We start from the raw sequence: 26,926 nt of genomic DNA, 5'->3' as shown, positions 1-26,926 counted from the left end.
AGGATTTGAGATCACGGTGGATGATTGGAAACTCGTGTAGGGTAAAGCAATCCCTGGGAGATTCCTATGATGATTTCTCCCAGTCTAGTTGCTTTCTGCTTGATAGGATCTACATTCATTAGATAGGGGGAAAGAAACTGAAACAGAGAAACGCTAGTTTTCGAAAGCAGGAAAATATCGAATAAGAGAGAGTATATATTTACCGAACAAGAACCGATCAAGACTTGTATTTGGGATAAACTCATAGACAAGTAGTATTTCAGATTCTTTGATGGAGAAACCAAAGAGTTTAACAAGGTTCTTGTGTTGCAGCTTGGTCATTAAGAGTACTTTTGTTTTAAACTCTGCATTGCCTTGTCCTGAATGTATCGATAACCTTTTCACGGCTATCTCTTGCCCATCTCCAAGACGACCCTGATGGGATTTGATTACAGAATTAGTATGAAGTTAATTTGGAGTTAAGAATTAGAGCAATGCAGAGTATATTAAGATGAGATTACCTTGTAGACAACCCCGAAACCACCTTCAACGATCTTATTCGCTAAAGAGAAGTCATCTGCTAGGTGCCAACCATAATCAGTGGCCTAATTTTACTAGGTGCCATCCTTATCCATCAACATTTAAGTTTCATTTCACCAAAATAGAAAATTGTGTTCTGATGTTCTCGCTCGGTCTCTGCCACCCCAACACATATGTCGTGTGATCACATTTCAATTTTTGTATCTGTTGTAACGGTAGTTATCATAATTATATTCTAAATATAGCTTGTGCCTAACTGCCACATGCCAATACACCCATTTTCATTGTGCTTGTTCGTTAGTAGTTACAACGTTTATTTACTGCAAGATACAATCAGTGTGTGTGTTAATTTATGGAGCCAAAGTTTGTTTAAAACTATGGGGGTTTATCTATAAACACAAGGGGGATCTTCACTTTCGTTGATAAATGAAAAGATGTCTGAAAATGGATAGTTCTCTTATTGCTGCTATGGCACTTTCTGGAACAACACCCCCACGAGGCAGATCCTCCTCAGGCATCAAATTTGGCTTTCTCTCCAGAGGCTGCTCCGCCAGCTATGTCTGATATGGGGGATGAATTTCTTATAGATTATGAGCCTGTGCCGCCATTTGCCCCGAGTTCCCGGTATGTAGTCTTAACTGTTTTAGATATGTAAGGAACTTTGTTGTTGTAATTTCTCATTCTCATGTATGCATTATTTTTCTGATAATAACAATAGGGTTTATATATTTTACTTGGGGGAAAGGAAACACGATGATCCTAAGTTGGTGACTCAGTCACATCTTGAAACCTTGAAATCGGTTCTTGGAAGGTAAAAGACTGGTTGCGTTGAAAATTTTTGGGTGTATAACTTGGCCTCTGAGGTGGTTATAACTGAACTACTCTTTTGGTTTGAATCTTGTGTTACAGCGAAGAAGCAGCCAATAGGTCAATGTTCTACTGCAGTTATCACCATGGATTTTCTGGCTTTGCAGCCAAACTCAAAACCAGCCCAGCCCTGGATAAAAACAAAAGCCAACATCAAATTAAATTTATATTGCTTGCTTGATCAGAAGAAAAAAAGAAGTTCCTAGTTTTGAATATTATTTGAGGATCAGAAAAAGAAAAAAAAAAAAAACAGAGAGAGACTAACTACCTTTTCTCTTCCTCTGACTTGAATCTTGAAACAGGTTTGGAGGTCGCTACTTCCTGAGCTCCTAAAGATTGCACCACCTCGGAGGTCTCTGCTTGTGGAAACCATGGAGACTGCACCACCTTGGAGGTCATTACTGTCGGAGGAGCATGAGAGCTTTCTTCAAGCCTACAGCTGCAATGAGACTAAATTTTAACCGGCCGTAAACTCCTGACAATTTTTTAACATAAAATTTTAAATTTTAAGTTATATTTATCAATTTTGTTTGTTTATTTAGTGTTTAAGATTGTATAACTGTATTTTGATTGTTAATTTTAAGATTGTATAACTATATTTTGACTTTATTTTGTAAATTTATGTAAACCCACATATAAATACCTAATAGATGTAAAAATATGTTTATGATAAAACTTAAGTAATAAGTATCAATTTCTTTTAGTTTTTAAATAATAAGGTACAATGATTTAATTACACATCAATTTTTAAGGAAATACAAATGCTATTTTATTTTACAATATTAATTTGGATTATTAATTTGAATTAAGAAGTATGATTAAAAGTTATAGCAAAACCAATATTACTTTTGGATGTTAAATAACAATACATGAGAATATATGGCATTATGAAATACATAAAAACATATGACATCGTGAAATCAAATACTGGAATTGGTAACATAGATAAAAATAATTAAAGAGTACTTAGCAAAAATGACAAAATATACATGAAGATTATTATCATTATTGTGATAGTGGTGATGTTGCTACTCGATGGCGAAATCTAGCTTCCAATAAGCATAAACACATTTTGGAGACATTACATAAAACTTCACCGACATTGCTTTCTCGACAAAAAACGTGTACACATTTTTATTTCATTATTATTATTCATCTGCAAAATTAAATTTCAATTAATGTTAGGTTTTCAACTTTTTAATTTAGAAAAAAAGTTGTTAAAAGAATAGTACCTTTGTGAAGTAATCATCACCATCTTTCATTTGAAACTAATATCTGCATCTATTCCACGAAATTTAGTAGCAATATCACAATAATCAAACTTTATTTATATGTATTTACAATTATACAAAAAAAAAAAAGGAGAGGAAGAGAGAACATACCATCGTGAAAGTATCTGACACTTACTTCTCTTTATTTACTCCAGCAATTTAAAATTTTAACCAAAAAAAACTAAATAAAATCGTTGATACTCAGTCGATTTTGTAAAAGATAATACTGTTTCTTTTTATTGATATAACAACGATTTTAACATACCAAATATAAGTTTTTGATCAACTATTTTTCTATTTTAAAATCAATTGAAATCTCTAGAGAAAATTATTGTTAGTGTAGAAGATAAAATTGGTTAGTTATTATTAATCTATAATATTTTAAAAATCAACAATTGATGTACTTTTTAAATCGGTTTTGTAAAAGGAAATTAAAAAAATGTTGTAGAGATGCTTTAGGTATATAATGTTAAATGTAAAGATTTTATAAAAATAAAAATTGTTTTAGAAAATCATAAATCAAATGTGTAGAGATAATTTAGGAAATAATTGATTTTTCGATATTTTAGGTAAATCATTAGTGTAATCGAATTTGATTTTCCATATTTTAAAGTTTGATTTTTTTGCAAATATGGGGGGATCAATTTTGTAAATAAAAAATTAAAAGGGTAGAACCCAAAATGTACTTAAAAATGTATATATAGATTTCAAAAAAATATTAAATATAGAAAAATTTTTGGGTTCACCCCTAGGGTGAACCACGCTTATTCACCCCCTCTTAATTAACCAATCAAAATACAATATTTATAAAATAAATCAAAATTAAAATAAGAAGACAAAACAAGTTAAAAAAACCAATTCTGTAGATTTCTATTAAGGAAAGTATGTTGGTTTTGGTTTATAAAATAATGATTAGAGTTTAATTTTACAATTAAACTAAATCATATGTCGGTTTGGGTTTACAAAAATGTGGTTAGGGTTTAGTTTTTACAATTAAACAAAATTATATGTCGGTTTGGGTTTACAAAAGAGTGGTTAGCGTTTAGGGTTTGTAAAAGAGTGGTTAACGTTTAGGGTTTAGATTTTACAATTAAAGAAATTATATGTCGGTTTGGGTTTACAAATGAGTGATTAAAGTTTAGGGTTTAAATTTTACAATAAAATGAAATTATACGTCGGTTTGGGTTTACAAAAGAGTGGTTAGAGTTTAGATTTTAAAATTAAGCAAAATTAGATGTCGATTTGAGTTTATAAAATAGTGGGTAAGGTTTAGATTTTACAATTAAAAAAATTATATTTTAATTTGGGTTTATAAAAAGAATGATTTGGGTTTAGATGCTATAATTTAAAACTATAATATAATGTTTAGAATTAATAATTTTAAAATTAATTGATATACAGAATTTATTTCTTTAATCAATAATTTGTTTTTTTAACTAAGAGGGGGTGAATAAGAGGGTGAACCCAAAAATTGTCCTTAGGTAACACTTGAATGAACCCTATGGTATGTATACATACACAGAGTTTGTGCTCCTGGATAGTACGTACTTTAATTCCTGAGTTTTGTGTTCTGCTCATTACAGCTAGCAAAATGCATAGAGATTGGACTGCGTGAGATCATACTCACCATTGGTGGGGCACTGGGACTTATAGTAACACACCAATCAATACACAAATCAGTTGCGGAACTGATCCTGCTGGCATCATTAGCGCCGCTCCAGTTGGAGAACTTATATTCTTCTGGTTTACCTTGACCGGTTTTGTCATGCTAAGCTAGTAAGCTTGCTGATTCAGGATTCGATTGCCCTATCCTAGGCAATGGAAAACTCCTACTTTTATTAATGCAGGGAGATATTAAACTTGAAAGCAATGTTATTTCTTTTACAAAATGTCATCTTTAAACCCATGTTCGTCACTAAAAATATAATTTTCTTGTCATTGACTTAGTTTGATCTAAAATTTATATGGACCATATATCTTTGATTTTTTTTTTTTTTATGTATTAATATTTGACTAATTAACCTGGATCTTTCATGTTCCATGAAGTTCAGAGGAGACGCTCCTTTACTTGTCCCCTTCTTAAAAACAGATTGAAAGCTGTCTTTTAATGCATAAAAAAATTGCAAAGAGAGACTTGTCATAAGGATCAAACACATTACACAATCATTCACCATGTCAAAATCAAAACCATTAAATAACTGTTTTTATCTCCTTATCTAAGACGACACATTCCACGGTTTCAGACAATAACTGTTTCTTCACCTTCTTCTTAGAACTGTTCTTTGTCTGTATGTTGCCACAAATCATAGGTAAATCAATGAATTTATCTTAAAATATCATTGTCTAGTACATAGGTCAATGAGATTACTTGCAGCCTACTCATCCGAAAGCAACTTGCAAATGTAATGTGCATACCACTCTTTGAAACCTTCAATATAAAGAACTCAACAAAGGTTATTTAGATTACAAGCAAACAAAGAAACAGCTCCACTCTTTCAGGCCAAAACAATGAAGACCCTTTTTGTCCTTTTACTTCTTCTTTTCTGTGCTTTGGCTATCAATGCGAATCAACAAGAAGAGATCAATCAGGAGAATCCACCAACAATATATCATCAAAAGCTGCTATACAAGGTCCAACAATGGAGAACATCTTTAAAAGAATCAAGTGCTGCAGAACTCAAGCTATCTTCAGCGATCATTGTGGCTGGAGTGTTATGTTTCTTTGCTTCCTTAATCTCTAGCGCAGGTGGAATAGGCGGTGGAGGTTTATTCATTCCAATCATGACTATAGTTGCAGGGCTAGACTTGAAAACAGCTTCAAGCTTCTCTGCTTTTATGGTAACCGGTGGATCCATTGCAAATGTAATCAGCAATCTCTTTGGTGGAAAAGCCTTGCTTGATTATGACTTAGCCTTGCTTCTTGAGCCTTGTATGCTTCTAGGAGTGAGTATTGGTGTTATCTGCAACAGAGTTCTGCCTGAGTGGCTCATCACTGTTCTTTTTGCGGTGTTTCTGGCTTGGTCTAGCTTGAAGACTTGTAGAAATGGAGTCAAGTTTTGGAAAATTGAGTCTGAGATTGCGAGAGGAAAAGGACATGAGAGGCCCGAGAAAGGACGAGGCGAAATAGAGGAGGATACTAAGAACCTTAAAGCACCTTTACTTGAAGCTCAAGTTAATAAAAACAAATCAAAGCTTCCATGGACAAAACTTGGTGTCTTGGTTATTGTTTGGGCGTCTTTCTTTGTTATTTATCTTCTCCGTGGGAATAAAGATGGCAAGGTACTGATGATATATTAATAGGCTTTATTGATTTTGCTATTGCGAGAATAATCAACTGATTCTGTATATGTTTGTGCGCAGGGAATCATAACGATAAAGCCTTGTGGTGTGGAGTATTGGATTCTGCTTTCACTTCAGATACCTCTTGCTTTGATTTTCACAAAGCTGGCTCTCTCGAGAACAGAAAGTCGCCAAGAAAGTTCCCCAAGTAATCAGGTGAATACAACACTTAGCTACAAACAAGATTGAATTCTAACAAAAACATATCAGATACTAAACATTATTATATTACATGAGCAGAAAAATCTAGAAGATACAAGACTGGACCAGTCCACGCGGTTAATGTTCCCGGTAATGTCATTTTTAGCCGGTTTATTGGGAGGTATATTTGGTATTGGAGGTGGAATGCTTATAAGCCCTCTTCTTCTTCAAGCTGGGATACCACCACAGGTATGTATATAAAATGAAAAAAGCATATTGTCTCACCATCTTTCTGATTCTTCGTAAGTGTTTTAATCGAGTATATGATGAATGATACAGATAACAGCAGCAACTACTTCTTTCATGGTGTTCTTCTCAGCAACAATGTCTGCAGTTCAATACTTATTGTTAGGAATGCAAAACACAGACACAGCTTACGTCTTTTCCTTGATTTGCTTCTTTGCTTCGCTACTGGGACTTGTTTTGGTTCAGAAAGCTGTGGCTCAGTTTGGAAGAGCTTCCATTATAGTGTTCTCGGTTGGGACAGTGATGTCTCTGAGCACAGTCCTTATGACAAGTTTTGGAGCTCTTGATGTTTGGACTGATTATGTGGCAGGCAAGGACATGGGTTTCAAGCTGCCATGTTAAGACATGTGGGTCATCAACAAACAACAGAGATCTATCTAAACAAGATCACCAGTTTCTTTTTTTCGTCTTCTTTTTCTTGTTTTCACAATAGAGGCTCTGAATTGACACTTCTATGTAAGAGGTAAATGGGAGCAAAATGGCATTGTAATGTTTATATGTTTTAGTAAAAGTTAATAACTTTGGGGATGTAACTATAGCTAAGACCTTCACTGGAAACAACAGTTTATGTGTCGCAGTTAAGTAGCTGCTAATGTTATGTGATAAGTCTAATGTTTTGTAAGAAAATGAACAAGAGTAACTCAGATTTCTGAAAGCAATGCATTAAACAATAGCAGATGATCATGTTTCTCATACAACATGGAGAAAGCGACGTTGCTAAGACAGCAAGCTGCTCCACAATCATAAAGATCACGAACTAAAATGTTAGTAATGGGGTTGAGAGGTTACAAGAGATAGATGTGTCAAAACACCACAAGAGAAGAGCGGTGAATTACTAATTGGCAGAACTTTTTGAACATTTTTAGCCATAGCTTAAGCGAGAGTCAAGGAGCTTCTGTGAAGTTTGTCTCCTAGGTATACCAATTTCACATGCGTTCACCCTTGCAGCAAACCGAAGAGAACAAAGAGACTCTCCAGCAGAAGATGGGTCAGGGGAAATGTTTACGAACATCAAGGTTTTTGAATCCCCCCCTAAGCAAGGCTGTTCAAAGATAGACCATTGTTACTTAATCTACAACAGCATTTTAAAACTTCCTGCAGACACACTATTATAAACGACGAAAACAAACCTGGAGCAGATAGGTTAGCTTCGAGTTTCTGAAAGGTACATGATCTTCTTTCTTAGCCAGTGCGAAGATAACATCACTCAAAGCTGATAAACTTTTGTTTATAGCCTGTGGCAGTGCAGAACAAAGATCAGTAAGGATATGTTGAAGCTAATAGCTTGGAAAAGTTGTGTTTGAAGTAGCAAAAAACCTGTGTCTCCTTTAATCGATCTCCAGTTGCCCCACTCTTTGACAGCCTCTCGCTTCCAGCAAGATCGATTAGGTTGAGAACACCTTGTACCTGCTGTTCAGTGCTCTGAAAGAGGAGAGATGTGTTGATAAATAAAGGATTTCAAAGTAGGAAAGAAAGTCTATAATGCAAGAACCAACTCCAGATGGCAAAGACATTATTACCTCATTAACACCTGAAATCCGCATAGTAAACACAAAGTGACTTCTAGATGATTGCTCATTCATTTGAGTCTTACCTACTGACCTGCAATAAGAGAATTCACATGTTTGGTAACTGACAGAGAGTTATTTATTTGTTATGTTATGCATTCAAGAAAATCCAGTTTCAATTACCATTTATGCATACAAGAACAAAAATGTTACTATATTCTCATAATCCGTGGCTAGCGAAACAGGGTAGAAATCATTATAAAGTTCAAAGGCAATACCTGCTCTGAGCAGCCTGCTGTAAGAGTGAGGATATCTTTCCAATGCTGGATACATCAAATATGGTCAAGTCGCTGACATGGGTGTGTCCATTTACGTCATGGGTGATTGTATATTGCTTTCCTGAGGTGCCACTATCTGCTCGCACCAACTCCATAGAAGTTGTTCGATTTGAAGAGAGCAAATCTCTGATGGTCTCATTATATATCTCCAACATCGATACCTATATTTTAAAGAAAAGTTTGAAATCCAAAATTAAGTTAGGGAAAAGGTAATGCCAATTAAATCAGTCAGCAATATGGGCTGGAATGTAAACCTGCATTTTGTACTTCCAGCCTTGTGCGCCGAGTGCTTGACTGGCTTGGAATATCTGTTCAAGTGATCGAGGGATCAGTCCTTTCTGTTCTGGCCTCTCAGGCCTGCCCATCATGGTGTAGGTCTTTCCAGAACCTGTCTGACCATAGGCAAAGATACAAACCTGTATCCACAAAGTATTTAAGATAGAGGCATCAGTAATAGAACCTGTCTTCAAATTTGACACTGTAAAAAGGAGTTACATCTACAAAGGCTCTCTGCGATAGTACCATTACTTCAAACGAGTTCCTTTAGCTAGAAAATTATTTTCATAGCAGGAACATCCTTTTTTTTTTTTTTTTTTGTGCAAACAGCAGGAATATCCATAATGCATAAATTAATGAAGAGAACATACCTTATAGCCATCCAATGCACTCTGTACAAGTTGAGATATTTCAAAGAATACTTCCTCCTGGGAAGCGTCGTGATTAAAAACTTTGTCAAATGTGAAAGGATGTTTGTTTCCTGATGACAATGGGTGGATAACACGAGTCAGGAAAAAAGGATTTAATGCGGGATTAGTCATCCATAGCTAAAACTAGTTCAAGTCAGGCAATAGTCATACCACTCTGGACCAAATCAACACTTCTTCCTTGAGCTTCTGTTGAAGTAGGATAGGCTATCACAGTTGCTTCATGTCGTCCTCCATCATCTGGTAACAAGGGACGCACTCGGCAGAAGACCCGTATATTTCCTTTTAGTTCCTGAATTTAGAACTTCTCTTAGCTCATATCAAGACAGCCACATATATAATCTTACCAAAAAACATTATTTTCTTACAAGAATAGTGTTATGAAGCTTCTTCCGCAATAACTCTCCCTCACAGAGTTGATGCTCCATGTCTGCAAGGCGGTTTTGTAATTCACATAGTAGATGCTTCTGCCCCTCAAACTCTGTCCTTGTAAGAGATACTGATGCATCTGCAATCTGTATTTACGGTTACAAATATCTATCAACGAAGCTATTTGAAATCAAGAGCATCTGATGGTAATGCACTTCTTTAGCTTCCAAAGTAAACTTGATCGTCCCGGTACCTTTTGCTTTTCATTGGCAATTGCTAATTGCTGCTCTAACATACTTATTCGCTCCGTTTGCAACGAACATGTTTCCTGCAGTGTAAAACTTGCTATGTCAGCTAACCAAATATGAGGCAGGAATTCAGAAAATGCAACATTGAACTGACATCCAATACTTCTAAATAAAGTACCAACCTCTAAAGATCCTGATTTTGCTATCAAGCTTTCTAGCTCTTGCGATGATTTCCCAACATTCTCCTGGTACTTCCCGATCTCCTCAGTTAGATTCCGTGACTGTTCAACTTGGCGATCACGATCATCCCTTACTTGTTGGAGCTCATTCCGAAGATTAGTAACTTCCGAAAGCAATGAATCCTTCTGTTTTATAGCGTCATCTTGCAAAACCTTGAATGCAAAAAAGGAATAGGAACAAATTAAGGAGAAATGAGACCAATGACGTAGGCATGAGACTATAAGACCAGTGGTAGAGAAATGAAACTTACTCTGCTTGTAGCTAATTGATCCTGCAGAGACTTGCTGTGACCCCTTAGTGTACTAAGATTCTCCACGATGCTTGCCTTCTCTTTTTCAGCACGTGTGAGTGCAGCTCGAACTATTTCAAGATCAGTCTGGAGTTTGGTGTTATATTGTTGCAAACTTGTGTTATACTCTTGCAGCCTTTTGTACATATCCTCAAGTGATGTCACCTATAAATATAAAACAATCAAATTTCCTTAGTACCTAACAGATCCTGTAGAACTAACACGGGAAATAGAAACGAAACACCTAAAGAAGATAACAGAAGACATGATATATACCTTCTGATTGGCAGTCATTTTCTCTTCTTTAACTTTATCAAGTTCTTCTCCGAGAGAATCCTGTACTTTCTCAGCTGCAACTCTACATTCTTTTTCTCTTCTATGACATTCAATGGCATCCTAGTGTCCAAAAAGCAAGAAATCAAACTCAATTAAAGATTTGAATTAAGAGACATCATTCGCAGGGAGGAAAAAGATGCCTTGCCTGTTTACTAGACTCCTCCTTTGCAAGCATATCATGTAGTGACACTACATTCTCTTCCAAATTCGATATAGTGGCTTGTAGCTCTTCCTCTTTTGTCTTAGCCTCCAACTCTATAAAAGTTTTAAGGTCAGGGACTAGAACCAAATCCGTGAACAACTTGTTTCATGTAAAGGAATCACAAGAAAGAAAAATTACCTTTGTGGTTGTATTTTTGTTCCGCAGATTCGAGAGAAACCTTGAAATTTTCCTTCTCTTGGACATGGGTTTCATCAACTTGTTGGAACCATCTAACACACACCTTCAGTCTCTTGATAATATCGGTCATCTGCTCAATCTTAGCCTGTAGGGACAGAAAAAAAAAAGAACTTCTAAGTAAAACCACAGAAGAAAACATCTACAATTGTTTAAGAGCATAGAGCAAGTTTTAACTCAGTTAATAAACCTTAGTATCAAACTTCCCAGCTTTTGCTCTCTCACTAAGCAATGCCAATACTTCATCTTTAGTAAAATCAACTTTCCCACACTCTTCTATACTACCCACATCACTGGTCGTCGTGATATCTTGTTTGTTCACAGCAGAGAACGCTTGTCTTCTCCCAGTCCCTTGCGTTTCCACTTTCCTTCGCTTGTCAAATGAAATGCTACCCAAACCCTCCTTTTTCTGAAATGGAATCAAATCATCAAACGTAATTCATATACAAATCAAGTAAAGTCACAGATATTTCATCAATTTTGTAACGAGACCATATCCAGCTACAAGAAAAAAATAGAATCCCAAAACCCAGAATTACCCTAAATTTCTCGATAAGAATAAGAAATGTCAAAGCCGATGAGAATAAGACCTTAACATTTTCATCTGTAAGCAACTGAACCAAACCCTAAATGCGAAATTGGTAACTAAAACAACCAATCAATTCAATTTATAGGGTTTATTTTCTTCTTTTTCACCAACCCAGAACACACAAAAATGACAACGAAACTAAGTAGCAAAGAACGGAGGAAAAAGAGGCTTACAGAGTTAGGACTACGAGGAGGACGATTCTGGTTGCGAGAAGCCATCTTCGAGAATCAAAAATTTCTTACGGATCTCGTCTCCTTTCTCTCTTTTAATCGCATACAAATTCCAAATCGGAGTCTTCTCCCAAAATTCGAGTTACTGACGCAGTATCCTCTAGAAGCAGTCTCCGATTGATTCTCACCGCGAACTTCTCAATCGAAGAAGAGAACCTAGGGTTCTTGCTTTTTCCTAATTTGGGGATTTTGTGTGTGAGAGAGAGAGAGAGACTGAAGGAGCCTGTACTGTCTAGTTTTGAAATTCGAACTAATTTCAAATTAGACGTGGCGGACTTTTGGAATTATTATAACGTTACATCTCATTTCTTTCCTTTCGTTGTTTTTGTCAATAAAAAGGAAAAGAATATATTAAAAGTATGGGCTAACTTTGGGCCTATAAAGTAAAGTATTCGGCCCAATATAGTTAAATGTCATTCTTGCCACGTGAATTTATGCCGGACTAAAGAACCAAAACGAACACGTGGCTTTACATGAGTGGTTAAAACCATATCCAAGTTATCTAAAGTGCAGATAAGGCGCTTCTGTGTCGGAGACTGAAGCTAACCAACCATATAAGCCTAAACCAATCATCATCGCTTCAGTTTTCTTCGTCTTGAGAAAATAGATAATAAAAAAAATAATGGCTTCGATGGGTGGATTACGTGGCGCATCTCCGGCTGTTCTTGAAGGAAGCTTAACGATCAACGGATCGAGCCGTCTAATGAACCTCACCGGAAGAGTGTCTGTGGCTCAAAGGTCTAGACTTGTAGTGAGAGCTCAGCAGAGTGAGGAGACTTCTCGACGGTCTGTGATTGGAATCGTGGCTGCTGGTTTAGCTGGTGGATCGTTTGTTCAGGCTGTCCTCGCTGATGCTAATCCGATCAAAGTTGGTCCTCCTCCACCTCTTTCCGGTGGTCTTCGTAAGTTAACTTATTAATCTTTCAAAAAGATTACCATTAACATTTTTATTATGAGATTAAGAAACGTAATTTAGGTTAAGCTATCTAGATACATTGTTGTAAGGTTACAATGTGGCTGCTTAATCGTTTTTTTGTATAAGAACTGATAAGAGTTCATAATAATCAAGCATGTGTTCAAGAAGAAGAATGTTTAATCTGGATTTGAGATTGGTTTGGTACTTATAGCTTAGATTAACTGGAATATAATAAGTATGACATAGAGTCATTAGACAGATAGCACTAATTAAGATTGTTTTATTTTATAGGGTGACAAGTGACAACATTGTGTATTGTTTTTGTTGAGCAGCTGGGACAGATAACTCCGACCAAGCAAGAGACTTTTCATTGGCGTTGAAAAACAGATTTTATTTACAGCCATTGCCACCAACAGAAGCTGCAGCTAGAGCCAAAGAATCAGCTCAGGATATCATAAATGTGAAGTCATTGATCGAAAAGAAAGCTTGGCCATATGTTCAGAACGATCTCCGTTCCAAGGCTTCTTATCTTCGTTATGATCTTAACACAATCATCTCCTCCAAACCCAAGGATGAGAAGAAGCCCCTCAAGGAACTCACTAAGAAGCTCTTTGATACCATCGACAATGTAAGTTTCCTCCATCTAACTTCGATTATCAATGATTCTGTAAATGTTTCTTATTTGTCTGATCAAAAGTTTGTTTATGGTTGATGCTCCGGCAGCTGGATTATGCGGCGAAGAAAAAGAGTTCCCCGCAGGCTGAGAAGTACTATGCTGAGACTGTCTCTGCTTTGAACGAAGTTCTTGCCAAGCTTGGTTAATTAAGCATTTTAATGATGTATTTTTCTTGTAAATTATCATCGCATGGTTTTTGCTCCTGAGTACTTTAGACTCAAATCAAATTCGTGAATCTCAATTTATGTTTCACGTTTTTTACCAGAAAGAATGGTAATTTCTTGAATATGCATTAACTTTGCTTGCATGGTGATTTACCAAATCATATCACACTTAAATTCATTACATTTCTTAAATCATTTTCCATCAATTTCATCTATAATATTCACGTATGATTTTTAAACTAGTGGTAAAAAATGACAACACCATATTTTAAGGTGTAATTAAAATGGATCATCATTTTTCATTGAAACTGAAGAGTCAAGTAACATTTCTAGTTTTGATTTCACTACATAGTTTTCAATTCAAAAAATTATTGGTATTCATTATTTTTGTGAAAAGGATCGCAGTCAAAATTATACTTCTTCAATTTAGTGTATCATATACATGTTCATTCAAAAGAAACCAAATCTTCCTTTGAGTAGATTATCTATCTATTCATACTTTTGTCTTTACAAGAAACTATTCCATGTATTTTAGGCTTTAAGCTATACATTTTTTTTACTAAAGTTCAAACTAAATGAAATCGATTCATGGAAGCTCTTTGGTTTATTTCTTCTACACTTTATTTGAGGTCGATTCTCATAAAAGTACAAATTATACAGATTGATTAAAACTACATTATTGGATATCTCCACATGATGTACAAGGTCCAAAACCTAATCGAGCTTTAATTCGATTAAACATTTACAATAATATTACATGATTATATTCGTAAAATAACGATTATAAACCGAATCGAAAAGAAATTATGCTAACCGGAAACATCCGGTTCGATATTTAAACCAAGCTTGATTCGATGTGGCATCGATTTATTTGCACGTGTGTTTATACTTTATAGTCCTTCGTCTGCCCTAATTCCCGGCGCCCTTTCCCCGGCTACTTCACCGATCGTCGTCGTCGGCAACTCGCTGATTCAGTGAGTCCTCGATGGCGAATTCAATTAGTCTTTAAATGTTTTCTTCTAATTTTTCTTTGCCTCTATCTTTTAAAAAAAGGCTATGAGTATCTCCACAGTCGCTAAGCGCTTTGCGCCAGCAATGGGTCCGTACAAATCCATTCCAATGAAAAATTCGTCTCAATTTCTCGGAGAATCTCTCCCTCGTCGACTTACATTACTCTTACAAGCTTGCTCTAACCCAACTCTGCTTCGGCAAGGTAAGCAAGTTCACGCCTTTCTAATCGTAAACAGAGTCTCCGGTGATAGCTATATCAATGAGAGGATCTTAGGGATGTACGCAATGTGTGGTAGCTTTTCAGATTGTAGTAAAATGTTTTACAGACTTGATTTAAGGCGTAGTAGCATCAGACCATGGAATTCGATTATCAGCAGGTTTGTTCGAAATGGTTTATTGAATCAGGCTTTGTCGTTTTACTTCAAGATGTTGTGTTGTGGAGTTAGTCCTGATGTATCTACGTTTCCTTGTCTTGTTAAGGCTTGTGTTGCTTTGAAGAATTTTAAAGGGATTGAGTTTCTTTGCCGTACGGTTTCTTCTCTTGGGATGGATTGTAATGAGTTTGTGGCGAGTTCTTTGATTAAAGCTTATCTTGAGTATGGAAAGATCGATGTGGCGGGTGAGTTGTTTGGTAGAGTTCTTCAGAAAGATTGTGTTATATGGAATGTGATGCTTAATGGGTATGCAAAGTGGGGAGCTTTGGATAGTGTTATAAAAGGGTTTAGTGCAATGAGGATGGATCAGATTAGTCCTAATGCTGTCACGTTTGATTGTGTTTTATCGGTGTGTGCCTCTAAGTCATTGATTGATCTCGGACTTCAGCTTCATGGTCTGGTGGTTGTTTCTGGATTGGATTTTGAAGGTTCTATCAAAAACTCGCTTCTATCTTTGTATTCTAAATGTGGTCGTTTTGATGATGCATCTAAGTTGTTTCGGATGATGTCTCGTGCTGATACGGTGACTTGGAATTGCATGATATCTGGATATGTTCAGAGTGGACTAATGGAAGAAAGCTTAGTTTTTTTCTGTGAGATGATATCTTCAGGTGTCTTACCTGATGCTATCACATTTTCTAGTTTGCTTCCATCAGTTTCGAGGTTTGAAAACCTTGAGTATTGTAGGCAAATTCATTGTTATATCATGAGACATTGCATACCGCTGGATATCTTCTTAACAAGCGCTCTTATCGATGCCTATTTTAAGTGTAGAGGTGTTTCTATGGCACAAAATATTTTCAGTCAGTGTAACGCTGTTGATGTTGTAGTGAACACATCAATGATCTCTGGGTATTTGCATAATGGTTTGTATATTGATGCTTTAGAGATTTTTAGGTGGCTAGTTAAGGTAAGAATGAGTCCGAACGAGATAACTTTGGTGTCTATTTTACCGGTAATTAGTGGTTTGGCTGCATTGAAAATCGGGAGGGAACTCCATGGTTTCATTATCAAGAAAGGTTTCAATAACAGGTGCAATATTGAATCCGCTGTTATCGACATGTATGCTAAGTGTGGAAGAATGGATCTTGCTTATGAAATATTTGGGAGACTCTCTAAGAAGGATATTGTGTCGTGGAATTCCATGATCACACGTTGTTCACAGAGTGATGATCCGAGTGCGGCTATTGATATATTCCGTCAAATGGGAGTTTCAGGAATCAGTTTTGATTGTGTTAGTATTTCAGCTGCTCTTTCTGCTTGTGCAAACTTACCTTCCGAGTGTTATGGGAAAGCTATTCATGGTTTCATGATAAAGCATTCAATTGCTTCTGATATATATAGCGAAAGTACATTGATAGATATGTATGCTAAGTGTGGAAATATAAAATCTGCGATGAATGTTTTTGAGAGGATGAAAGAAAAGAACATTGTTTCGTGGAATAGCATCATTGCTGCATATGGGAACCACGGGAAGTTGGAAGATTCCCTCTGTTTATTTCGTGAAATGGTTGCAAAAAGCGGAATTCGTCCTGATGAAATCACATTTCTTGAGATAATATCTTCATGTTGTCACGTTGGAGATGTTGATGAAGGAGTCCACTTCTTCAGATCCATGACTGAGGATTATGGAATACAACCACAGCAGGAGCATTACGCTTGCGTTGTGGATCTGTTTGGACGAGCTGGTCGATTAAATGAAGCATATGAAACTGTTGAGAGCATGCCGTTTCCTCCAGATGCAGGAGTTTGGGGCACATTACTTGGAGCCTGTCGGCTTAACAAAAATGTCGACCTTGCTAAAGTTGCTTCAAGCAGGTTAATGGATTTGGATCCTCGGAATTCTGGTTACTATGTTTTGATTTCGAATGCACATGCTAATGCCCGGGAATGGGGTGGAGTGACTAAAGCACGGAGCTTAATGAAAGAGAAAGGAGTTCAGAAAATTCCAGGTTATAGTTGGATCGAAATCAACAAAATAACTCATTTGTTTGTTTCTGGCGATGTAAATCATCCCAAGTCTTCACATATCTATTCGTTGCTAAATTTGCTTCTCGAAGAGCTGAGGCTAGAAGGATACATACCACAGCCTTATCTCCCATTGCACCCAGAGTCAACAAGAAAACTAAATCCGGCTTGAAGATTCATTGAGAAAGACAAAGTATAGAAAACCAGGTATATATATATATCATTAAGTCAAATTAAAACATTGTGTTAAATTTAATTAAAGAAAGAAAAAATTTCAAGCATGGATGGCGCTTGTCTGTTCTCGTGTTGAAGCAGTTGCAGAGATGTAATAAGCAACAGCGAAGAGACCGTGAATGAAACAGAGGACCCCTCCTATGGACAGAACCCGATGGTGCGATATCCCACAATTCTTTCTTGATCTTGAGTTTGCCATTGTCCCTACGATCAACATCGAGAACGCAATCGCTAATATAATCCTGAGAAAACACAAAAAAGGATCTATGAACAAAGCTCTCTACAAGTCCCCTTCATCACAAGAGATTTACACATTTGTGCTGTTTATGTGGTGTTTTTGACTTACCAGGAGAATATCAGAGAAGCCACGGCGAGCTGTTTATTCGCAGAGGACTTCTCAAGGTCTTGTCTTGAGACAACACATAAACACCCACCAAGCAAGTTAGCAGTTACATGGGCTAACGCCAAAAGGATGCAGGCAGCTAAACCATACTTGAAGGCTGTGTAACTCGGGTCTCTACACTCGAAAATCCACATCTTCAAATGCTTGACCTACACCCCAAAAGCAAACAAGTTAGTAAAATCCGCAACTCTGATCAGTCTTGTGGATGTGTGTGTGTGTAATGTACCTTGTTCTGAGCTATTTCAGCTTCAATGCCGAGAATTCCTGCTGAAACATCCATGGCTAGGATCAAGATACAGATGAAGAACCCTACATTCCTTGCCATTGCCAGTGAAACAAGTTCTTACAAGCAAACAAAGAAAGCAGCAATGACTATTTGTTCAAGTAATAACTTGTTCTTGTATATTTATAGGCAATTAGAATTGTAAGCTTTAAGAGAGACTCTCTTCGTTGGATGGAATAGGAATAAAGTTAAAGATATAAGTCTCCTTCTCTTTGCATTTTTACTAAAGATCATGTTAAAGAGAATAAAAGTTTAGCTGTGATCCTTCATGCAAAGCTCTCTTTTATTCATCAGAGACATTTAACTTTAACAACATTTTGAAGGACAAATAATGCAATAATCAAACTTAATATTATACATTAGCAAAATCATACTGTATTTCAGTGGAATTAAAGAAAAATACCAACGGGCACTTTTTCTATTTGTAGCTAATTGCTTAATTTGTATAGTATTCTTTATCCTTCCCCTTCCATGTTATATAACCTTTCTAATATTCGTATTCTTGGACAGAGCAGCCAAGCAAAGAAGATGAGAAACGTTTGCGGTTTGAAACGCTGTCATATAACAAAAGTTTCAATTTCCTTAAAATTTGCGTTTCCCATTCTTTGTTTCGTTAATGACGTGGCGACGTTAAGAAGAGTGACGTGGAGAGGCGGTAATGACGTGGCATATTTCTCTAGAAGCAGCTCCACTCTTCGACTTGCTTATTTTGTGTCTTTTAAAAAAGAAAATTCGAGTAATGTTCGATTCTTCGAGAGTTCGAATTCTCAGGAAGAAGAAGAAGAGAACAGAGAAAATGGCGGCGTACTACAGATGGAAGAGTTTCGAAGAGAACGAAGATCGGCCGGAGAAGCCTCGCCGTTACGGTGTAACGGAGATTCGAGGTCCTCGTTACTCCGTTCTCAGCCAGAACCTTCTTCAGGTACCTTACCGTTTTAATTATTCCGGTCATGATTTTAGGCTTTGACTTGATTAGGCTCTTACGGTTGGTTAATCGTGTTGATTTAGGAAATATTTGAATCGATGGGACAATTTGTTGATGGATTAAAGTTCTCGGGAGGATCCAACAGTTTAATTCCAAAATCATTCATCAAACAAGCTATTGAAACGGCTCATGAACACGGTGTGTATGTTAGTACTGGGGATTGGGCTGAACATATGCTTCGGAGTGGTGGTCCTTCAGCTTTCAAAGACTATGTGGAGGTAAAGATGTTTGTGGAAGATGAGAAGAATTAGGTTTTTATGAGGTTAATTGTGTTTTTTTGTTTGGAGCAGGAGTGTAAGCAGTTGGGGTTTGATACTATTGAGCTGAATGCAAATTTGCTTGAAGTTCCTGAAGAAACTCTTCTGCGATATGTACGTCTGATTAAGAGTGGTGGTCTCAGAGCTAAACCATTGTTTGCTGTGAAATTCAACAAGTCTGATATTCCTGGTAGGAATAGAGCATTTGGATCTTATGTTGTTCCAGAACCTCGATCAACCGGTAAGAAACTCGTTGGATGAGCAGTGAGAGACTGAGAGTTTTTTTAGATTTACATGCTTACTGAGAGAAGTACTTTGTTTTCACAGAGTTTGTTGAGGACATAGATCTCTTGATCAGAAAGGCTGAAAGGTGTTTAGAAGCCGGGGCAGACACGATTATGATTGATGCAGATGATGTCTGCAAATACGCAGATTCTCTTCGAGCAGACATAATTGCTAAAGTCATAGGGCGTTTGGGTATAGAGAAGACTATGTTTGAAGCATCTGATGCGAAGTTGGCTGAGTGGTTCATCAAACGTTATGGTCCAAATGTATTTGCTGATTCTCCTCTCTACTTATTTTTTTAAAATTTTACCTTCTGTTTGATTGGTTACCCTCACAAGATTCCTGTCTCTTCGTCTTTGGTTTTCAGGTGAATCTCTACGTGGATCATTCTCAGATTATGGATCTCGAGTGTCTCCGTGGTCGTCATCTGGGTAAAGATCACCAATCTGTTCTCGGTTCCTCCTACTTCTTGTTTTAAAGCAGTAGCTCTTTCATTACGTCTAAAGCTGTGTGAATTCTTATGAATTATGTCGTATGTGTCTGATGTTTTGTGCTTCTTTAATGCTGTAAGAAAGCAAATGTTTATGAGAATAATGTGATCACTGATCTTATAATGTCTTGGTTAAGTCTCTTATAATGTATACTACCGAGTAAAGTAATGCACAAGGGTTTTTTGTTCTTGTTTGTCTTGAGCAATAAAATAAGCAGTTCAGTATCCTTTAAGCTGTGAATCCAAAACATCAATTTTTAACCATGCGTTTTACTATTTTGGTTAAAACTTCTCTGTAATATCTTTTGATATATATATAGAATCATAAAGTTCTACCAACCATAACCAGTGGCCTAATTTAACTAGGTGCCATTCTTATCTATCAACATTTAATTTTCATTTCACCAAAATAGAAAATTGTGTTCTGATGTTTCCTGTCTGTCACTCCAACGCATATGTCATATTTACATTTCAATTTAAGATTTTTGAATCTATTGTACCCGTAGTTATCATAATTATACTCTAAATTTAGCTTGTGCCTTACTGTCATATGCCAATAACACCCATTTTCATTGTGCTTGTTAGTAGGTACGACGTTTATTTAGTGCAAGATACAATCAGTATGTGTGTTAATTGGTTATTCTGTTAATTTATGGAGCCAGAGTTTTTTTAACAGTTTAGTTTAAAACAATGGGGATCTATCTATAAAAACACAAGGGAAATCCCGGAAAATAAACACTTTCGTTGGAAAATGAAGAGAACTTTGAAAATGGATAGTTCTTTTAGGTTGTGTTTTGCTGCTATAGCATTTGGGTTTGTGTTTATAACAAATGGAAAGCTTAGCTCTGGAACAACACCCCACGAGGCTGATCCTCCTCAGGCATCAATGTTCGCCTTCTCTCCAGAGGCTGCTCCTCTAGAGGGCGATGATTATCTTGCAGATAAACCTGTGCCACCATTTGTCCCCGAGTTCCCGGTATGTAGTCAAATTGTTTTAGATACATGAGGAACTTTTTTTTTGTTGTAATTCCTCATGTATACATTATCTTTCTGATAATAATAGGTTTATATATTTTACTTGGGGGAAAGGAAACATAAGGATGCTAAGTTGGTGAAACAGTCACATTTTGCAATACTGAAATCGGTGCTTGGAAGGTAAAAGAGTGGTTGCATTGAAGATTTTTGGGTGTATAACTTAGCTTCTGAGGTGGTTATAACTGAACTAATCTTTTGGTTTGAATCCTGTGTTACAGCGAAGAAGCAGCCAAGAAGTCAATGGTCTACAGTTATCACCATGGATTTTCTGGCTTTGCAGCCAAGCTCAGACCAGCCGAGGCAGAAAAATTGAAAAGTATTGTTCTTAATTACATATTTCTCGCTTGTTCATGAGTTCTTAATATTCCAAAACTCAGAATGCTTTTTTACTAAATCATTCTCTGTATTGCTACTAGATCATCCTGAAGTCATTATTCTTCTGGAAAACCGAAAACTTGTGATGCAAACGACACGGACATGGGATTACTTAGGCAAATTTTCAACTCCAACTTCTTCTAAAGGTCTTCTACATGAGACCAACATGGGAAGTGGTGCTATTATTGGCGTTATCGACTCTGGTATTATATTAATCTCTCTAGCAATTTGTTTCGATCTCAACTTTTCTAAGCAGAGCGTTAAGACATCCTGACATTATATGAGCAGGGATATGGTCAGAATCAGGTGCCTTTGACGATTATGGATATGGGCCAATACCAAAACACTGGAAAGGAAAATGCGTATCTGCAGACCAGTTCAGTCCTGCAGATTGCAACAGAAAGCTTATTGGAGCTAAATACTATATTAATGGTCTTAATGCAGATCTCGAAACAAGAATCAATAGAACTACAGAATATCTATCTCCTAGAGATCGTATTGGCCACGGGACTCAAGTATCCTCAACGGTAGCTGGTTCTTTCGTTTCTAACATGACTTTTCCTGGTCTCTCATCTGGGTCAATCATGAGAGGCGGCGCTCCAAAGGCGCATATAGCTATGTATAAAGCATGTTGGGGTGTGGAAGGAGGGATGTGTTCAGTTGCTGATGTTTGGAAAGCTTTTGACGAAGCCATTCACGACGGTGTTGATGTTTTGTCAGTTTCTCTTGGTGGCTCGGCCCTGAAATCTCTTGATGCTGAAATCGACATCGCAATTCCAGCACTACACGCAGTGAATAGAGGTATTCCTGTCGTTTCTCCAGCTGGTAACGAAGGATCCCGCTTTTCATCGGTTGTTAACGTTTCTCCATGGATTTTAACTGTGGCTGCGACTACCCTCGACCGGTCTTTCCCCACATTGATCACACTCGATAACAATAAAACGATTCTGGTACATTTTAAACTTCTCAATCTCTGACAATGCAACGCTTGTGATTGAAAGTAAAGTTGCCTTTTCATTGCCTGTCTTTCAGGGTCAGAGTCTGTACACAGGACCAGAAATTGGCTTCACTGAAGTGATTAGTACTGATGATCATAGTAATCTTGACCAAGTTACAAAGGGTAAAATTCTATTGCACTTCTCGGCGGGTAACAGTGGTCCGCTGGCGCCGGACGTTGTTCAAAAAAACGGTGGTATCGGTCTAATTGATATGAGAAGTCCGAGTGATGATAGACTTGAATGTCCCGTAAACTTTCCCTGTATCTACGTGGATTTGGAAGTTGGATCCGAGTTATTTTTCGACATCCATACTATGAGGTTATCTATCTTCACGAACATTGCTCAGTCAAATTAGTATCTCATCTTCTTACATATGAGAATAAAAAATTGTTGTTTTCTTGCAGCTCACTGAAAATTAAGATAAGCCCATACAAGACAATAATTGGCGAAAGTGTAGCAAGTAAAGTTGCAAAGTCATCAGCGAGAGGGCCTAGTGCATTTTCACCTGCCATTCTTAAGGTTCTGTTTACTTCATCTCATATTCTGTGGATCACTAAATCTAGGTTTTGTTAATCAACTTAATATTTCTGTGTAATGCAGCCGGATATAGCAGCCCCTGGTGTGAGCTTACTAACACCTAGAATACCAACAGATGAAGACACCAGTGAATTCGCTTACTCAGGAACATCGATGGCAACTCCGGTGATTGCAGGAATCGTAGCACTCCTCAAGATTTCGCATCCTAATTGGTCTCCTGCTGCAATAAAATCAGCTCTTGTCACAACAGGTATAGTAATTAATATCTCTTCAAAACTCTTTTCTCATTTAAACAAAAACTCTTAAACCTTATGTGTTCTTTTAGGCATGAAAACCGATCCACATGGCGAGCGTGTGGCTGTAGATGGAGGTAACTATAAGGCAGCCGATGCATTCGATTACGGAGGAGGTCTTGTGAATCCGGAGAAAGCCACAGATCCCGGTCTTGTATACGACATGGACATCAATGATTACATACATTACTTATGCTCCCAGGCTCTTTACACAGACAAGAAGGTTTCTGCTCTAACCAGAAACGTCACTAAAAAATGCCCAAGCTCATCTTCATCGATTCTTGACCTCAACGTACCGTCCATTACAATCCCAGACCTCAAGGGAAACGTCACAGTGACCAGAACCGTGACCAACGTTGGACCTGTGGATTCGGTTTATACGCCTGTGATGGAGGCTCCATTCGGATTCAGCGTAAAGGTTTCACCGGAGAAGTTGGTGTTTAACAAAGGAAGCAACAAGACGGCATTTACAGTGAGCGTGTCTCCGGGCTCGCACAGAGTGAACACTGCGTTTTACTTTGGGAGTTTGACTTGGAGTGATGGAGTTCACAACGTCACAATCCCAATCTCTCTGAGGACACGTTTCATCCCTGATTTTTTCCTGTAAATTGTTTTCATAAAAGTTCAAATGTTTTCACCGAGTCCATTGTAAATGGGGAGGAAAGAATACATCACAATCGGTTTAAAAGACTTTTAACTTATCCTTGTACTCCCATGGCCATGCTATGAAAATTTTCAAATGGTGATTGTTGTGAAACGACATCTACATATATATCAAAATAAATTTTACTTATTTTTTCAAATAGCATAAAAATGGCTTAAAGAGAGAGAGAGAGAGAGTTAATATATTATTAGTCGTAAATTTTGTGATGAAAAAAGTAATAACAATTGTTCAGCTGTCATTTTCTCAAATTTACTCATTTTGTTAATTAGCTCTAATATTTGTTTGCAAAAAAAAAGAAAAAGAAAAATTAAAAGCCCTAAGATTTTAATATTTTGGGGTTTATTCTTCCTACAGTGTGATTGGGGAAAGAAAAAAAAGGAGAGATGTGAGATTGTTCTCTAATTGAAGAAATTTACTGCGAGTTGATGAAGAAGCTAATAGAGACGAAAGAGATCGATACTGCAAATGCTAATTGTCTTCCTCGTTGATCATCATTAACCTATAAGCTTCTCTCTATCTTGATTGCAGTAATTGCGAACCTAACCTGGTTTGAGATGTTGTTCATTGTTCATACTTCATATATAGTAAAGCCTATTTGTGTAATTGCTATGATTGAATAGGATTTGCGATCGTGTTCATTGTTCGTAGTCGTAAGCCCTAATTGTGTAACTGCTAGTCCCTATTCATTCGAATTTGATTTCTAAATCATCTCTTAAGAAAATAAAATAAATTTGATTTTTCTAATCTATCGTATGTGATTATAAGCTAATCCCATAAATAGAAATTAGAAATGCTAATAAAGAAAATAACAGAGATGAGATTTGTTAAGAGAGATGTGCTAAACAGCCCCAAAATTACATCTAAAAACTGATAAAACTGTCTTATGATGTCAAAATTGGACATTTTGGTTTTGTGAGCAAAAACTACCTGCTGCTAGCTATTCATGTCTGTTTTGCTGTTCTGTAAGTTTTCCAAGAAGACTATTAAAGAATGAAAAATGTAGACTTTAAGGGTTAAACCAACAAAGAAAGAAGCGATTCTTCCCCTAAAGAAACATGGGAATTGTGAAGGGAAGGTCCAAAGCTTGTCTTTTTGTTGTATTCTTGTTCATTCTCAATTGTGGGTTTTGCGTGTTTACTCAAGAAAGCAGCAATGAGAAGAGAAAGGTATGTGTAAATTGGTCCTCTAGTTTTTTTTTTCTCTTATGTTTCGTCCTTATGTTTGGTCAAATTGTGATTGATGGATGAAACGTTTGTTTGTTTGTTTGTTTCGGATTGAGGTAGATATATATAGTTCATTTAGGTGCGAGGCAACACGATGATCCTGAGTTGGTCTCTGAATCACACCAGAGGATATTGGAGTCGGTTTTCGAAAGGTTTATATGATATAGAAACAGAGTTCTTGATTTCGCTTTCCTGATGATGTTGATGTCTCATGAATTTTCGAGCTAATGATTTTTGTACATGATGATGATGAAGCCCGGAAGCTGCTCGAAAGTCCATCATCTACAACTATCACCATGGATTTTCCGGGTTTTCAGCCAGGCTTACAGACTCACAAGCTAAACAACTTTCAGGTTTTGTTTTTGAGTGTATATGAAAACCACTGAAATTGTTTAAAGAGGTCTTGGGAAGACTTGTTATACACACCTTCTGACACATTTTCTGGTTTTTTTTTCCATGCGTTTTGTTTCATGTCATTTCCAGATCGTCCTGATGTTTTCAGTGTCTCACCAAATCGAATGGTTCAGTTGCAGAGCACTAGAGTTTATGATTATTTGGGCCTTTCGCCAACTTTCCCCAAAGGAATTCTCCATGAGACCAACATGGGAAGTGATCTTGTCATTGGTTTTCTTGACTCTGGAATCTGGCCAGAGTCTCCGGCTTTTAACGATGAAGGGCTTGGACCGATACCGAAACATTGGAAGGGCAAGTGTGTAGCTGGAGAGGAGTTTGACCCAGCAAAGCATTGCAACAAAAAATTAGTAGGAGCAAAGTACTACACTGATGGCTGGGATGAGATGTTTCCTGGGGAACGAATCAGCGAGGAAGAATATAATATGTCCCCTAGAGGTCTTAGTGGACATGGGACTACCGTCGCTTCAATTGCAGCATCTTCATTCGTGCCTAATGTCTCATATGGTGGTCTTGCACCTGGAGTCATGAGAGGCGGTGCTCCAAAGGCTCGTATAGCTATGTACAAAGTTGTTTGGGATAGAGAATCTTTTGGTTCGTCCGTTCTGCATATGGTCAAGGCATTCGATGAGGCCATAAACGATGGCGTTGATGTATTGTCGGTTTCAATCGGCGGAATCCTTCCTACTGGCCCATACGAAGAGGACAGTATAGCGCTTCCATCCTTCCATGCAGTGATGAAGGGCATTCCGGTTGTAGCTGGCGCTTCTAATACAGGCCCCGCTGCTTCCACTGTGTCTAATGTAGCTCCGTGGTTGCTCACAGTCGCTGCAACTAGCATTGACCGTACCTTTTATGTAGACATGACTTTTGGAAATAACATCACCATGATAGTACGTAAAATGTGTTTTTTTTTTCAGGTCTTTTCACCGGGTTCCAACAGTTTCAGGGTCAAGCTCAACATACAGGTAAGGAAGTATCTGCTGGTTTAGTTTACCTCCAAGACTATCAAAACGACACCTCTCCCATACCGGGAAAAGTTTTCCTAACTTTTGTGAAAGAAGATTGGGAAATGACAAGCGCATTGGTGGCTTCAACCAACAACCAAGCCTCGGGGTTGATCGTGGCGCGCAGTACTGATCAACAAAGTGATGCTGTGTATAAAGAACCATACATCTACGTAGACCATGAAGTCGGAGCTAAGATTCTACGATACATCCGTTCGACAAGGTATATATTATCCTTTGTTTTGTATTTTTACTGATTGATCCTTCCAGGTCACACAGTAGTAGTATGTTAAACTGATCATTTTTTTCGTATGGCTCGGGGTCTCTGCAGTTCTCCCACAATAAAAATTAGTGCAGGTAAAACGCTTGTGGGACGTCCTATTGCAACTCAAGTTTGCGGATTCTCATCTAGAGGGCCTAATCCAATCTCTCCAGCCATTCTCAAGGTTCTTTCTCTAAACAAATGTTTTGAAATTTCTTGTCTTTCGTATCCAAGGATTTCTGTTAATTCTTTTTGGAAAATTAATAAATGATGCAGCCTGATATAGCAGCCCCGGGTGTGACGATTTTAGCAGCTACCTCTGAA

At 37.2% G+C, this 26,926-nt stretch overlaps 9 protein-coding genes across 13 annotated transcripts in view; 6 read left to right on the top strand and 3 right to left on the bottom strand.

Moving 5' to 3' along the window:
• Positions 12 to 1,785, bottom strand: LOC109126821 (cysteine-rich receptor-like protein kinase 27). Its single transcript, XM_019230688.1, has 5 exons — positions 1,655 to 1,785; positions 1,507 to 1,516; positions 501 to 584; positions 204 to 414; positions 12 to 109 (listed from the first exon to the last, which is right to left on the bottom strand). Exons 1-5 carry the CDS (start codon positions 1,783 to 1,785, stop codon positions 12 to 14), a joined length of 534 nt encoding a protein of 177 aa, XP_019086233.1.
• Positions 4,822 to 7,000, top strand: LOC104718204. The gene is made up of 4 exons (XM_010435900.2): positions 4,822 to 5,936; positions 6,018 to 6,152; positions 6,237 to 6,386; positions 6,477 to 7,000. Exons 1-4 carry the CDS (start codon positions 5,166 to 5,168, stop codon positions 6,783 to 6,785), a joined length of 1,365 nt encoding a protein of 454 aa, XP_010434202.1. The 5' UTR covers positions 4,822 to 5,165; the 3' UTR covers positions 6,786 to 7,000.
• LOC104718206 (kinesin-like protein KIN-14C) lies at positions 7,090 to 11,974 on the bottom strand. The gene is made up of 17 exons (XM_010435901.2): positions 11,635 to 11,974; positions 11,063 to 11,281; positions 10,816 to 10,960; positions 10,621 to 10,730; positions 10,416 to 10,535; positions 10,101 to 10,304; positions 9,793 to 10,002; positions 9,616 to 9,690; positions 9,362 to 9,508; positions 9,147 to 9,285; positions 8,937 to 9,046; positions 8,544 to 8,705; positions 8,230 to 8,450; positions 7,964 to 8,045; positions 7,761 to 7,865; positions 7,574 to 7,678; positions 7,090 to 7,485 (listed from the first exon to the last, which is right to left on the bottom strand). The coding sequence occupies exons 1-17, from the start codon at positions 11,677 to 11,679 to the stop codon at positions 7,306 to 7,308; spliced, it is 2,379 nt and encodes a 792-aa protein (XP_010434203.1). The 5' UTR covers positions 11,680 to 11,974; the 3' UTR covers positions 7,090 to 7,305.
• LOC104718203 (oxygen-evolving enhancer protein 3-1, chloroplastic) lies at positions 12,255 to 13,590 on the top strand. The gene is made up of 3 exons (XM_010435899.1): positions 12,255 to 12,593; positions 12,940 to 13,235; positions 13,331 to 13,590. Exons 1-3 carry the CDS (start codon positions 12,314 to 12,316, stop codon positions 13,427 to 13,429), a joined length of 675 nt encoding a protein of 224 aa, XP_010434201.1. The 5' UTR covers positions 12,255 to 12,313; the 3' UTR covers positions 13,430 to 13,590.
• Positions 14,334 to 17,534, top strand: LOC104718201 (pentatricopeptide repeat-containing protein At4g21300). Of its 5 annotated transcripts, none has more exons than XR_756360.2 (3): positions 14,334 to 17,067; positions 17,176 to 17,251; positions 17,444 to 17,534. XR_756360.2 is itself a non-coding variant. In XM_010435896.2 (3 exons), the coding sequence occupies exons 1-2, from the start codon at positions 14,815 to 14,817 to the stop codon at positions 17,030 to 17,032; spliced, it is 2,115 nt and encodes a 704-aa protein (XP_010434198.1). In that variant the 5' UTR covers positions 14,334 to 14,814; the 3' UTR covers positions 17,033 to 17,067; positions 17,176 to 17,354. The 5 variants fall into 5 exon arrangements, 3 of the variants coding, with proteins under 3 accessions (XP_010434198.1, XP_019086473.1, XP_019086472.1); XR_002033661.1 differs by having other exon boundaries at positions 17,173 to 17,251; XM_010435896.2 differs by lacking the exon at positions 17,444 to 17,534 and having other exon boundaries at positions 14,334 to 14,835; positions 14,939 to 17,067; positions 17,176 to 17,354.
• LOC104718202 lies at positions 17,078 to 18,094 on the bottom strand. The gene is made up of 3 exons (XM_010435898.2): positions 17,724 to 18,094; positions 17,441 to 17,646; positions 17,078 to 17,336 (listed from the first exon to the last, which is right to left on the bottom strand). Exons 1-3 carry the CDS (start codon positions 17,820 to 17,822, stop codon positions 17,135 to 17,137), a joined length of 507 nt encoding a protein of 168 aa, XP_010434200.1. The 5' UTR covers positions 17,823 to 18,094; the 3' UTR covers positions 17,078 to 17,134.
• LOC104718200 (protein HEAT-STRESS-ASSOCIATED 32-like) lies at positions 18,498 to 19,988 on the top strand. The gene is made up of 5 exons (XM_010435894.2): positions 18,498 to 18,702; positions 18,789 to 18,983; positions 19,056 to 19,263; positions 19,350 to 19,573; positions 19,675 to 19,988. Exons 1-5 carry the CDS (start codon positions 18,520 to 18,522, stop codon positions 19,783 to 19,785), a joined length of 921 nt encoding a protein of 306 aa, XP_010434196.1. The 5' UTR covers positions 18,498 to 18,519; the 3' UTR covers positions 19,786 to 19,988.
• LOC104718199 (subtilisin-like protease SBT3.1) lies at positions 20,114 to 23,736 on the top strand. Its single transcript, XM_010435890.1, has 9 exons — positions 20,114 to 20,773; positions 20,861 to 20,952; positions 21,051 to 21,148; positions 21,249 to 21,410; positions 21,496 to 22,157; positions 22,240 to 22,523; positions 22,610 to 22,724; positions 22,806 to 22,992; positions 23,068 to 23,736. Exons 1-9 carry the CDS (start codon positions 20,549 to 20,551, stop codon positions 23,640 to 23,642), a joined length of 2,400 nt encoding a protein of 799 aa, XP_010434192.1. The 5' UTR covers positions 20,114 to 20,548; the 3' UTR covers positions 23,643 to 23,736.
• The window catches only part of LOC104720216 (subtilisin-like protease SBT3.12), a 5,233-nt gene continuing 2,331 nt past the window's right edge, over positions 24,025 to 26,926 (top strand). Inside the window, exons 1-7 of the mRNA XM_019230931.1 lie at positions 24,025 to 24,865; positions 24,983 to 25,074; positions 25,178 to 25,275; positions 25,406 to 26,226; positions 26,283 to 26,563; positions 26,672 to 26,786; positions 26,879 to 26,926. Of these exons, the coding sequence (XP_019086476.1) occupies positions 24,755 to 24,865; positions 24,983 to 25,074; positions 25,178 to 25,275; positions 25,406 to 26,226; positions 26,283 to 26,563; positions 26,672 to 26,786; positions 26,879 to 26,926 (1,566 nt within the window). The 5' untranslated portion in view covers positions 24,025 to 24,754. The remainder of the gene's footprint in view (positions 24,866 to 24,982; positions 25,075 to 25,177; positions 25,276 to 25,405; positions 26,227 to 26,282; positions 26,564 to 26,671; positions 26,787 to 26,878) is intronic.

The sequence above is a fragment of the Camelina sativa genome, chromosome 10, assembly GCF_000633955.1.
Source record: "Camelina sativa cultivar DH55 chromosome 10, Cs, whole genome shotgun sequence".
Lineage (NCBI taxonomy): Eukaryota > Viridiplantae > Streptophyta > Magnoliopsida > Brassicales > Brassicaceae > Camelina > Camelina sativa.
This window is presented reverse-complemented; position numbering and strand designations above follow the sequence as displayed.

Coding starts and splice junctions, on each gene's coding strand:
- LOC109126821 (XM_019230688.1), bottom strand. CDS start 1,785: ATGACCTCCAAGGTGGTGCAGTCTCCATGGTTTCCACAAGCAGAGACC. Junction 415..500: donor GTTTCGGGGTTGTCTACAAG/GTAATCTCATCT, acceptor AAATCCCATCAG/GGTCGTCTTGGAGATGGGCA. Junction 110..203: donor TCTTGATCGGTTCTTGTTCG/GTAAATATATAC, acceptor TAATGAATGTAG/ATCCTATCAAGCAGAAAGCA.
- LOC104718204 (XM_010435900.2), top strand. CDS start 5,166: ATGAAGACCCTTTTTGTCCTTTTACTTCTTCTTTTCTGTGCTTTGGCT. Junction 6,153..6,236: donor AAAGTTCCCCAAGTAATCAG/GTGAATACAACA, acceptor TTACATGAGCAG/AAAAATCTAGAAGATACAAG. Junction 6,387..6,476: donor AAGCTGGGATACCACCACAG/GTATGTATATAA, acceptor TGAATGATACAG/ATAACAGCAGCAACTACTTC.
- LOC104718206 (XM_010435901.2), bottom strand. CDS start 11,679: ATGGCTTCTCGCAACCAGAATCGTCCTCCTCGTAGTCCTAACTCT. Junction 10,003..10,100: donor ATCAATTAGCTACAAGCAGA/GTAAGTTTCATT, acceptor TTTGCATTCAAG/GTTTTGCAAGATGACGCTAT. Junction 8,046..8,229: donor CAGCAGGCTGCTCAGAGCAG/GTATTGCCTTTG, acceptor CTCTTATTGCAG/GTCAGTAGGTAAGACTCAAA.
- LOC104718203 (XM_010435899.1), top strand. CDS start 12,314: ATGGCTTCGATGGGTGGATTACGTGGCGCATCTCCGGCTGTTCTTGAA. Junction 12,594..12,939: donor ACCTCTTTCCGGTGGTCTTC/GTAAGTTAACTT, acceptor TTTGTTGAGCAG/CTGGGACAGATAACTCCGAC. Junction 13,236..13,330: donor TCTTTGATACCATCGACAAT/GTAAGTTTCCTC, acceptor ATGCTCCGGCAG/CTGGATTATGCGGCGAAGAA.
- LOC104718201 (XM_019230928.1), top strand. CDS start 14,504: ATGAGTATCTCCACAGTCGCTAAGCGCTTTGCGCCAGCAATGGGTCCG.
- LOC104718202 (XM_010435898.2), bottom strand. CDS start 17,822: ATGGCAAGGAATGTAGGGTTCTTCATCTGTATCTTGATCCTAGCCATG. Junction 17,647..17,723: donor CTGAAATAGCTCAGAACAAG/GTACATTACACA, acceptor TTTGGGGTGTAG/GTCAAGCATTTGAAGATGTG. Junction 17,337..17,440: donor GCTTCTCTGATATTCTCCTG/GTAAGTCAAAAA, acceptor GTGTTTTCTCAG/GATTATATTAGCGATTGCGT.
- LOC104718200 (XM_010435894.2), top strand. CDS start 18,520: ATGTTCGATTCTTCGAGAGTTCGAATTCTCAGGAAGAAGAAGAAGAGA. Junction 18,703..18,788: donor TCAGCCAGAACCTTCTTCAG/GTACCTTACCGT, acceptor GTGTTGATTTAG/GAAATATTTGAATCGATGGG. Junction 18,984..19,055: donor CTTTCAAAGACTATGTGGAG/GTAAAGATGTTT, acceptor TGTTTGGAGCAG/GAGTGTAAGCAGTTGGGGTT.
- LOC104718199 (XM_010435890.1), top strand. CDS start 20,549: ATGAAGAGAACTTTGAAAATGGATAGTTCTTTTAGGTTGTGTTTTGCT. Junction 20,774..20,860: donor CATTTGTCCCCGAGTTCCCG/GTATGTAGTCAA, acceptor TGATAATAATAG/GTTTATATATTTTACTTGGG. Junction 22,524..22,609: donor TTCGACATCCATACTATGAG/GTTATCTATCTT, acceptor GTTTTCTTGCAG/CTCACTGAAAATTAAGATAA.